Consider the following 12766-nt stretch of genomic DNA (forward strand, 5'->3'; position numbering starts at 1 on the left):
AAAGGAGTGGTTCTGCAGGTGGTGACCACAGACCACTTCTCAGTTCCTATGCTTCCTGGCTGATGTTTTGGTCACTTTTGAATGCTGGCGGTGCTTTCACTCTAGTGGTAGCATGAGACGGAGTCTACAACCAACACAAGTGGCTCAGGTAGTGCAGCTCATCCAGGATGGCACATCGATGCAAGCTGTGGCAAGAAGGTTTGCTGTGTCTGTCAGGGTAGTGTCCAGAGCATGGAGGTGCTACCCGGAGACAGGCCAGTACATCAGGAGATGTGGAGGAGGCCGTAGGAGGGCAACAACCCAGCAGCAGGACCACTACCTCCGCCTTTGTGCAAGGAGGAGCACTGCCAGAGCCCTGCAAAATGACCTCCAGCAGGCCACAAATGTGCATGTGTCCACTCAAACGGTCAGAAACAGACTCTATGAGGGCCCGACGTCCATAGGTGGGGGTTGTGCTTACAGCCCAACACCGTGCAGGACGTTTGGCATTTGCCAGAGAACACCAGGATTGGCATATTCGCCACTGGCGCCCTGTGCTCTTCACAGATAAAGCAGGTTCACACTGAGCACATGTGACAGATGTGACAGAGTCTGGAGACTGCCTACAACATCCTCCAGCAGACCGGTTTGGCGGTGGGTCAGTAATGGTATGGGGTGGCATTTCTTTGGGGGGCCGCACAGCCCTCCATGTGCTTGCCAGAGGTAGCCGGACTGCCATTAGGTACCGAGATGAGATCCTCAGACCCCTTGTGAGACCATATGCTGGTGCAGTTGGCCCTGGGTTCCTCCTAACGCAAGACAATGCTAGACCTCATGTGACTGGGGTGTGTCAGCAGTTCCTGCAAGAGGAAGGCATTAATGCTATGGACTGGCCCGCCCGTTCCCCAGACCTGAATCCGATTGATCACATCTGGGACATCATGTTTCGCTCCATCCACCAACGCCACGTTGCACCACAGACTGTCCAGGAGTTGGCGGATGCTTTAGTCCAGGTCTGGGAGGACATCCCTCAAGAGACCTTCCGCAACCTCATCAAGAGCATGCCCAGGCGTTGTAGGGAGGTCATACGGGCACGTGGAGGCCACACACACACTACTGAGCCTCATTGTGACTTGTTTTAAGGACATTACATCAAAGTTGGATCAGCCTGTATGTCATACGATTAGTTCATTCATTCTCTCTCTCTCCTCCCCCTCCTCCCCCTAGGAAGCGTGGAGCGGGGCCCAATTTGTGCAATATAAAACGTATTGGCAGCCGGGGCTAATTATATATATATATATATATATATATATATATATATATATATATGCAGCAGGGGCTAATATTAAAGAACTGTCAGTTCAGCTTTTATTTTGAAATCATAGTCTTTACTTCAATGAGATAAGTACATATTATGTAGTTAAAAATGCATGTCTAATGGATATATATATCTATTATATTAAATACACCTGTGTGTGTGTGACCACATGCACTTCATAGTGTGTCCCTGAATGGCAGAAATAAATTGTGGTCACCCTACCTGGGAGCCAGACATCTTGCTGATTGATAGGGGATCAAATACTTATTTTACTGAGTAAAAAAAAAAAAAAAAAAGGTCCGACCTCTGTGATAGCCAGCAAGAGTTTTGCCACCAAGTACTAAGTCATGTTTTGCAAAGGGGCCAAATACTTATTTCACTAAGTAACATGCAAATCAATGTATAATTTATTTGAAATGCGATATTCTGGATTTTCTCCAGAACAGTGTGTCTCTCACTGTTCAAATAAACCTACCATAAAAATGTATAGACTGATCATGTCTGTCAGTGGGCAAACATACAAAATCAGCAGGGGATCAAATATTTTTTCCTTCACTTATAAATTATTAAGACCAATGGTTGAACAAATAGATTTATATGTATAAGATTGTAAGCAGTCTATTCGCAAACTTTTGACAGTTTATTTTCCATCCTGTGTATCTCGCAAGATACAATTGTATGAGCCTTATATAACAATGTACCTCATAATTTTGGAATACTGACCAGCAAAAACTGCCTGGAAAAATCATGCATATTAAGTTTATGTTGAAATTACTTGTTTGTATTGAGACCATATATTATGAAACGAGGGGTACATCAATGGCTCCTAGTTATGTTAACCTCAATTTAGGTTAGTGGAAGGCCGGCCAATATCCATGCTACAGTGGGGTTTTGGATGTGTTTTATATAGATTTATTTTGCACGTGGTTGAGTACTTCATAAAAATTTCACGCGATGGTGTCACCAGTAAAAAAGAATTTTGATCAATTTAAAACTTACATCAACTTTGTTGCCTGATCTTTTGATCTCTTTGGACTTGGAAAGGACCCTGTCCTTTGACCCCTAGTCTATACCGTAAATCAACCTTCACTAATAGCCTTTTAAATTGGGACAGTGTCAGGAACTGGGTCCATACAGACGACGGTAATGACCCAGGGCACCCAAAGATGTAGTTTAGGAGTTCAGTATGCAGTAGCGGAGTCACAGGACAGGGCCTGGTGCAGGGCGACTGCACTCACCTGGGTGATGAGCATCTAGGGTTGTGCAGCCACATACCAGTGCCCTGATATAGCAGCGGATGTAGTCCAGAACGAAGCAAAGATATATCCTGCAAGCACCCTGGAGCAGGCATGAGACATAACGATAGGCTCATGTGCAGGATGCTGCAGGCTGGGAGTGTGGAAGCTAAGCAGAGTATATAGCAGAAACATAGCGAACAAGGGACAGGGAGACCAGGCAAGAAACATGACCAGACAAGACATACATGTTACAGGGCACAAGAGTGAAGAAGACAAGGGATACTCAAGATCAGACATGAACAAGACAGGACACCCCTCTACTAAAGATATTGGAGATTCCATCACATCTTATGGCCATAGTATGCTTAGCCCACCACTACGCCAAAGTACTCCATGATGGTGGGTCCTAACGCTAATCCCTGCTTACAGAGGAACGAAACAAACCAAACAAAAAATCTAAACACATAGCAATGAGACATACCTGCAGACTGAGACAAACATAATGGGTGGGGCACACCTTATAAAGGAAACGAAGCTGAAGCAAAGAGCAGGACTAGAAGCAAGGAATGGAAGATCAGAACAGAGCATAAGGAAATCCAGGAATGGATTGAAGCAAAACCGAGAAACTAAAGCAAGATTGAGATATGCAGCTCCACAGCCTGGGTAGAAAGTGACAGACAGTTACATAGGTCTTTTTTTCAACCTTATGTACTATGTAACGATGTCCATCAAGTTCAACCCTTCTACCTAACCTTCCTACTCTTGATCCAAAACATAAGTTAACATACTATTTCTTGATGTTTTAGTAATTTGTTTTAACTTGCATCGGCATACACCTGCGTGGACAGACAGGGCTTAACAGGTTCAAGGACATTTAACAGATAAAATTGTGCATACAGTTTAACCAAATGAAAATGCATGCATAATAACTAGCCAAAAAAAAGAACAAACCAGTGTTACGTACCTACACGCGCTGCGCTCCTCTTCTCTGCCCTCAGTTTGAAGGGGGAGACCACCGCTTCACTCCGCAGCTGCCACAACAGAAGCCACGCAGGAGAGAAAGACCCCGTTCTTCCTCCCTGCTGCCGTGGATGATTCTTTTCCCGCATGTCTTTATAATGGAAGCTTGCCACACGCAAGATGGCCACTGGTCCTGATAACTAAGCTTTCATGCAAAGAATAACTGAACAGCAAATTAACCCTATCCCTAGCAGTGAACCCTTACACCAACATACCTTTCATAATTATCTTCCGGGCACTACCTATTTCAATTGGGCAATATCTTTGAGCACTGCGTAACTGTACTGATTTTTAGGATTTAAATAAGGCGGGAGATCTGTTGAGATCAAGATTTTTGTATATGGGCTACCTACGTAAGTAATCGAAGCAGGTGTATTACCGGGCCAGTATTGCAGATACAGTTGTGTAAAGAAAAAAAAAGAATTTTATGGTTTTACATATTATAACCTAATGCAATCTGTTCCTTAGAAGGTCGACAAATTAGGTGGATGCAATCTTAGATGAACATCAACACAAAATGTTAAAACTGACTAGATCAGATTTATCCGTGCCAATGATTAGGGTTGGTGCTTGGTACACTTTATTTTACAAGCGATTTGGCCTATTATTGCTACTGATCTCTGTTTGTTTTAGAAAAGCAGTGCCTTCTGCAGTGTCTATCACAGCTAGGTGTGCTTCAAAGTTTAAGAACCTTCTTATTCATAGTCATTATGACAAACTTCACCTTACCATTTGGCTCCAACCACCAGTAAGCCGTTATCATTGTAATCACTGTAAAACCTGTAAATACATTACACCTTTAACACATTTATCCGTAGTATGACAAAGGATGTGAAACAGTTTATGAAACCATCTTATTACATGCATTTGCGGTATCCAGCGTATTGGTAAAACAATGTGCCGCCCTAAAGAAGAATTTTGGAACACATCAATTCTGTTGAAGGGTTAATATAAAAAAGCTCCAAAGAGAATATTTTTGGATTTATGAAATACATACATTAGCCCGCTTTTTCAAGTTTTTTTTTTTATTATTCAAAATGACATAAATTTATTTATTTTTTGTTCAGTATGATCTGAAAACATTGATACCAGCCATGCATTGGTTTGTCAGCTTGTTTGAGGGCTAAAATGCCACATTTGGGAGGTGTGCATTGCAGTTTCTGTTAAAGCACTGTTACATTAGATCTGACAACACGGGGCCACAACTTCTGGCCCCAGCTTGTCAGGGGGCAGACTAGACTGTCTGATTTGACTGCCTGATCTTGGTTCACTGGCAGGGATTTAACTTTGCCAGTGCGAAAACCGCATGACTTTCGGCCATTTTTGGTTCCCAAGGATGTATCCCCCTTCGTTGGCAATCCTTAAGGGGTTAAAATAATGAATACAAACATTTCAAATGGTGCACAAAACAAGAAAATATATAACATTTTTGTGAGTCCATGCTTAAATACACATACAAAAAGACGGAGCTCAAAGGGAAAAATCTGGAGCCTAAAGAGGAGGAATGGGACCAAAAGTTGAAGGGGTGGGGTTTACAAGTGAAAGGGGTGTGGCCTGAGCAAGAAAGTGGTGCAATTTAAGATTAGTGGGACACAAAACCCATTGGGTATAATACAAATAATTTACCCCCTTTCAAGCGTCCTGAATAGGGGAACGCATATTATACCCCAGGGTAACATTTACGCTACATTACTGTTCCATGACAGTAATTGTACAGCATTAACCCCTTCACTGCAATGAACACATGCCTACAGCTTTTGTACACTACCGTGTGTGTGTGTATTGTCACCAACCTGGATCAGCGGCAGCTGGTAGGAGAGGGAGACCGCCCTCTGCCAGCCTGCAGCCACAGCTCTCTGCTCTGATGGATATCAAACAATTATAAACACAACACAGGGTTATACAAAAAAGTACACAGGTTTTTCAGCCATGGCTATTTGTTTCACAGGGTTACAAATATTTGAAAATGCATAAGCCAAATTCCCTTGGTCATTCATCACAAGTGGTAAGACAAAGGAATCAAAATAATTCAACCCTTATTACAAATCAAGTTTATTGTCGAAATTTACAGACTTTCAGTTGTTTGCAAAAGCAATTGAAATAGCTCAATACAACAGGTGGCTCAAGTGGTTTCCCCAAATTCAACGTAAACTCAAAATTAGAAAGCTCCCGGAATAGAATCCCTTACAACAGCACAAATATGCAAAATGGATGTTGTCTCAAGCACACCTGATGCAACTAATCACGGGCTTCATTGGTTGCACTAGAGCCCTGCACGGGACTGCTTTTTAATCCCGCTCCCGCTGATTTTTTTACCAATCCCGCCTGCTCCCGCAATGTGGGTGTTCCGCTCCCGCCACATCTGTGGCCAATCCCGCCTGCTCCCGCCACATTTGTGGCCAATTAAGCCCACCTCCTTACCTGAACCGCAAGGCTGCCCTCGAGTTGCTCCCTCACAGCATCTCTTCTCTTGCTCCGCCCAGGAACAAGGCGGAGTCACTGGAAGTGACGTCACATCACGTGACTCCGTTTTTTTCCTGGGCGGAGCATGAGAGGAGACACTGTAAGAGAGCAGCGAGAAGGGGCAGCCTTGCAGGACTGCGCAGGATTACCGGGACCCGCAGGTACAGTGCCTGACCAGCAGCAAGACCGTCCGCAACTTTCTTGGCGGGTCCCGCCTCCCAATGCAGTCCTCTAGGTTGCACCAGGTATGCATGAGCTGGAATACATGAAATACCTGAACCACCTAGGGGTTTGTTGAGTATCATGTTGGACTGCATGTTAGAAATATAGCTAAAGAAGGGTCCAGAAAGTTAAAAAAAATCATCTCCTTTCTCAAACAAGGTACAGCATACGAAAAAGGTACAAAGGCACTGAATGTCTCTAGAGACACTGTTGGAAGCATAGTTTGCAAGTTCAAAGTTAAAGGAACATTTGTTACACTACCAGGGCGAAGCTGAAAAACTTTCAATGGAGGCAACTAGATTTCTGTAAAGGCAGGTTGAGAAAAACCCTCGAGCGACAGGAAAAGACCTGCAGCAACAATACAGACAATTTCCATGCGAGAACTCCAATACACCGCTGCTGACCCAAAAGCTCAAGAAAATCCGACTCCAATATGCTCAAAAATCCTATAAATAAGCTGCAGAAGTTTTGGGATTCTATTCTGTGAAACAATGAAAAAAAACTTTTCAGCCCGATGGAGGAAGAACAATGAAGCATATGCTGAAAAGAATACTCTGCCTTCAGTTAAGCATGGTGGTGGGTCAGTGATGCTTTGGGGCTGCTTTGCATCCTCTGGCACTGGAAACCTGCTGCGTGTGTAAGACGAGATGAATTCATTGAAGTATGTGTCTGGGTACGTTAGTGTGTGTGACTGTGTGTATGGTCGTGTGTGTATGGGTCTGTTAGTGTGGGTGTCTGGTTATGCTAGTTGTCTGTGCCTGTTACCGTGTTTGCTAGTGTGAGTGTCTGAGTGTGTGGTAATGTGCCTGGTTATGCTGTCAGTGTCGGGGTATGTGTTAGCACAAGTGTTTGTGTGTTTGGGTATGTGTAAGGAACTGGGTCCATGCTGATGACTGAAAGGACCCAGCGCGCCCAAAGATGGAGTTCAGGAGTCCTGGCGCGGTAGCGGAGATGGACAGGGCCTGATGCAGGGTGACAGCACTCACCTGGGTGTTGAATATCTAGGGTTGTGCAGCCAAACACCAGCGCCCTGATATAGCAGCGGATGCAGTCCAGAACAAAGTGAAATCCTGCAGGCACACTGGAACAGGCATGAGACATCACACAAGACTCATGTGCGGGATGCTGCAGGCTGGGAGTATGGAAGCTAAGCAGAGAAATATAGCAGAAACATAACAAGCAAGGGACAGGGAGACCAGGCACGAAACAAGATAGACAAGATATACATGTTACAGAGCACAACAAAGGACAGGGAACAAGGCAAGGAACACAGGGGAAGGAGTGAGGAGCCAGAATCCTCGGACGCTTCTCCTTTAAGCAAGGATAGGCCATATAAACTAGGACATAGGGAGAGGAGAGAGGAACCAGAATCCTCAGATGATACAAGGAAGAAGGGCAAAGGCACATAAGAGACAGACAAACATGAATACAGGAACTAGCCTAGAACTATGTGATAACAATTGGAGATTCCGTCACGTCATATGGCCATAGTATTCTTAGCCCACCACTAGGCCAAAGTACTCCAATGACGGTGGGTCCTAACGCTAAGCCCTGCTGACAGTGGTACGAAACAAACTAAACATGTAATCCAAACACATAGCACTGAGACATACCTTTAGACTGCAGACTGAGACAGACAGAACACACAGGTGGGGCACACCTTATAAAGGAAACAGAGCTGAAGCAAAGAGCTAAAGCAGAAGCAAAGAATGGAAGATCAGAACAGAGCAAAAGGAAATCCAGGAATGGATTGAAGCAGAAACAGGGAAACTGAAGCAAGAGTGAGATATGCAGCTCCGCAGCCTGGATAGGATCATGACAGTATGTTAGTGTGTTTTTGCTTACGTGAATATGTTAATATTTGTGACTCTGGGTATGTTAGTGTGTGTAAGTGCCTGGCTGTGTGTTAGTGTGTGTGTGTCTTCGTGTTGAGTGTCTGGTTGTATTGATGTGTCTGCATGAGCGTGTTGGTGGGAGTCTCTGCATGAGTGTGTTGGTGGGAGTCTCCTCATGAGCATGTTGGTGTGGGTGTCTGATATGTCTGTGAGTAATAAAAAAATAAATAAAAATAAAATAATAATAACCCCCCACACACACACTTTTTAGAGTTTTTAAACACTTGGCATCATTATTTGCAAAATGCTTAGCTTTACAGTATGTTCATTGGTTTTTGGCCTTTTTGTAATGGTGATTCTGTTATAAAACACATGGCTAATTAATACATATTTAACCAAGGAAAACTTTTAAGGATTGTCTTAAATGGAATTGATGGTGTCCTCCACATTTTTGCAGTATGTTGGTTCAGCAATTATTCTCCTTCCCTGTGAGTAGTATACCCCTGTAAACTATATATTGTTTGTTCAAGGAGAGATAGGGCTTTCTTTTGGTACCATAGTTAGATGAATAGCTGAAAATGTAGGATGAGAAATTTAGTAAAAACTAGCAAAAATTTGAAAAAAAAATGTATATATTTTCCCTTTGAATACTCACAAAATTAAGTAAAGTGATGAGAAATCCCCTCCAAGTTTATCAATTCAGGTGTTCTGATTTCAGAAATACCTAATTTATATAGATTTTCCATACCTTCCCATCACTTACAGGGAACATATAAGGTGTACGTTATTGGCATAATTTTTATGCTTATGGCTTAACGGGTTTGGGTTTTTTTTTTTTTTTTATATATATATTATTATATATTTTATTTTTACAAAATTAGAAAATTCTCATTTCTCATGACTTCACATTTTCCAAACAGACCATTTATTTAAAAATGAAAAAGAGAAAAAGACCATATAATATTTAAACTACACCTTAATATTGCATAGTTTATTCAAACAATTCCTAAAATTAGTACTGGTCTGAACTTTTAATAGAGTATAGCTAGCAGTAGCCTTGTGTTCGGGCTACTTAACTCTGTCATACTCATTCACACTACATTTACTCATCTTACTTATCTACGGGAGAGGGAATTAGTCAGGGTATAGACAAAACGTAACCCTGTTTAAATATGTTCTTCTTTTATCACATCCAGGGCTAGTATTTAAAATTCTTATTACTAGTGGAGTAACTCAGGAATCTGTACTTGGGCCCATTGTGTTTAATATTTTTATTAGCGATATTGCAGAAGGTCTTGATGGTAAAATTGGTTTTGAAATAGCAAAATGCTACTTGTACTTATTGCCAAATAACTTGCAGAAAAAAGCACAAAAAAACCATTGGGTATTTATGAACTCAGAACAAATAGTAGAATCTATTTAGCAGGTTTTTTCATTAGATTTTTAATGAGTAAATAAAAGTGAGAAAATGTGTGTTTTTCTATTTTTCAACATATTTTATTATTATTTTATAGAAAATTGATATGATCAAAAATGGTACCTGAAGAAAGCCTTGGTCCCAAAAGGTACACAAAATACTACCACAACAAGAGGGCATAGTCATAAGCTAGAGGGGCAAAGGTTTAAAAGTAACATCATGATATATTACGTTACTGAAAGGGTAGTGTATGCATACAATAGCCTTTCAACAGAAGTGGTAGATGTTAATACAGTGAAGACATTTAAGCAAGCATGGGATAGGCAGAAGGCTAAGCTAGATTTAGGATACCGCCAGGATACCGCCAGGGACTAAGGAAAGTATTCAGAGGTTGGGCAGACTGGATGGGCCCAGGGGCGTACCTAGAGTATGTGGCACCACACACACACAAAAAAAATGAATGTCGGACAGAATATTTATTTCACAACTTTTAATCTGTAGGTCAACTGGAAAAAAAATAGAAATCTGGAAAAATAAATTAACTCAGAAATGAAGTTTAAATAAATAAAATTTTCTGAACAGATACAGTGTAATTCCCATTACTATACACTGACCCAGATATTGACAGCAGTGCAGCATAACCCCTATTATTATACACTAAGCCAGACATTGATGGTAGGCCTCTGCCCCAAACTAGCCTGCCTGTCCCACTGCTGCCCATTTAGCAGCCTGTCTGTGCCACCGCTGCCCCCTGAAGCAGCCTGCCTGTGTCACAGCTGCCCCTGAACTAGTGTGCCTGTGCCACTGCTGCCCCTGAAGCAGCCTGCCTGTGCCACCTCAGCCCCTGAAGCAGCCTGCCTGTGCCACCTCAGCTCCTGAAGCAGCCTGCCTGTGCCACCTCTACTCCTAAAGCAGCCTGCCTGTGCCACCTCTACTCCTAAAGCAGCCTGCCTGTGCCACCTCTACCCCTAAAGCAGCCTGCCTGTGCCACCTCTGCTCCTAAGCAACCTCCCTGTGCAACCTCTGCTGTTGAAACAGCCTGTCTGTGCCGCCTTTCCCCTGAAACAGCCTGCCTGTGTCAACTCTGATCCTGAAACAGCCTGTCCCTGGAAAAAGCCTGCCTGTGCCAAGTCTGCCCCAGATCAGCCTGCCTGTGCCACCTCTGCCCCCTAATCAGACTGCCTGCACCACCTCTGCCTCCCCAATCAGCCTTGCCTGTGCCATTTCTGCCCATAAACACTTACTACTAACTTCATTCAATCACCCACTAACACTCTGCTGCACCCACTTACCTGTCTTGCTGATTTCCCTGGTTCGGGGGCTGGCCGTGCTGACATCTATGCGACCCAACGGCCACCTAACGCGGGCCCACGGCATACTGCTGTGGTGCCCATGCACTGTATGAGTAAACTCTAATCCCTCTCACGTTCCTGCTCCCCTGCGCGGCAAAAGAGTTTCCTTGACGAGTGGTACCCGGGCCGCACCGCCCCCCTTTAGGTATGTTACTGGATGGGCTGAATGGTTCTTATCTGCCATTACTTTCTATGTTTCTAAGACTTGCTTGTATGACAATACTCAATTGTTATATGTAGTCTCTCCTTGCATTATTTCATGTTTCAGTCTTTCTGCTTAAGAAAGAAAATGTAACCTTGTACATACCAGACCTTGGGTATGTGATTTGTCCCACAGGTGTGGGAATCCACACTTGATGTCTGATCACACAAAAAGTGTTTTGGGGAATAATTTGGAGCCTCAATAAAAAAATGTTTTGGTTCTAATGCCGTGGATCTCTCCTTCAACATAAAGTGTGTAAAAATTTTATCAGAAGTTTCCCATAACAAGCATACTAAATTCAATTTTTTGTGATTACAAGTTATTGACTTTAACATTTTAATCAATGTATCTTGTGAAAAGTGTACATATAAGATTTCTTTGTTAAATTTGTTTCCATATTTAACTTATTTTCAGTACTTGCTTTCTTATGGGACCTGTGAAACAACTAAAAAGGATGTTTGAACCAACAAGACTGATTGCAACAATACTTATGCTGGTCAGTTTATTTTTTTTTACTAATTATAATTGTAGTTAATTTGCATGTATCCATGATACGTGAAAAAACCTGTATGAACGAGTATGCGTGATTGAGGGAATGAATGAGTATCTGTGAATGAGTATATGAATTAGTGAATTAATGTTTATGTGTGTGATAGCATGGATGTGTAAGTGGGGGGATGGCACAGGGAGGCTGTAAGTGATGTGCAAACCCCATATGCTTCTGCATGATAGACGTGTGATTGCTATATTACATATATACGATTGCTAACTGCAATCACACTCCTATCATGCCCAGGCATACCCAGATTACAGCATGTACTGGTTGTCTGGGCATGATAGGAGTGTGATTGCAGTTAGCAATTATATATATATTAATATTGTATAAAATATTTCATATACATGGTGTCATTCAATCACACTGACTACTATCATGCCCAGACAGCCATCACATGCTGGAATCACTCAGATTCCAGCATGTACTGGCTGCCTGGGCACTATATGAGTTTATTTGCAGGTATCGTTTTTATTTTTTTACATATATTTTCATATACATGGTGTCTTGACATGCTGGAGCCTGGGTATCGCTTACAGCGTGATTGTAACAGTTGTTAGCAATCACACTCCTATCGTGCCCAGGCATCCAATACATGCTGGATCCTGGGGATGATAGGAGTGTGATTCTATCCCAAAAGCCATCCAGAACTTCCAATAAAGGTTTAAGCCCAGATTCCAGCATTTACTGGCAGCCTCAGCATAATAGGAGTGTGATCCTAAGCTTTTGCTGCTATGGCTTATGGGATAATAGTCTTTTTTTGTTTTGTCTTATACCTTAATCCTTGGTCTTGTCTTTAATTCAGGAAAGCCATACGCCTTTTACATACATTTCCTTCATTGTAGTAGCCATTACCACTTGTGCTACGAGACCCCAACATGTTTTGGGAAACATTATTGGCACCACTGAATATTCAATTCATGTACAATACGCTTGAAAACGTGTGTAGCAAAAGCTTTTGTCTATATAGAGCTATGTGTTTGATACAGAACAGCACTGGATAAAACTAACAATTAAAAATAAATAGTAAGAAAAATAGTAAAAATGAAAACTTTTGAATGACATAAACATTGGTACCTTCTTGAAGAATTTCAATCAATATGAAAGGAACAATTAGAATGTCATTGCTCTGAAACGTGCTGGGACCTGAATTAACTAAGCATTGAT

At 42.3% G+C, this 12766-nt stretch overlaps 1 protein-coding gene across 2 annotated transcripts in view; it reads left to right on the plus strand.

The window, feature by feature from the left end:
• The window catches only part of SFT2D1 (SFT2 domain containing 1), a 41338-nt gene that overhangs the window by 12933 nt on the left and 15639 nt on the right, over positions 1–12766 (plus strand). For both annotated transcript variants that reach the window (XM_053461334.1, XM_053461335.1), the window contains exon 4: positions 11461–11542. In XM_053461334.1, the coding sequence (XP_053317309.1) occupies positions 11461–11542 (82 nt within the window). The remainder of the gene's footprint in view (positions 1–11460; positions 11543–12766) is intronic.

This window comes from Spea bombifrons, chromosome 3 (assembly GCF_027358695.1).
Source record: "Spea bombifrons isolate aSpeBom1 chromosome 3, aSpeBom1.2.pri, whole genome shotgun sequence".
NCBI classification, from domain to species: Eukaryota; Metazoa; Chordata; class Amphibia; order Anura; family Pelobatidae; genus Spea; species Spea bombifrons.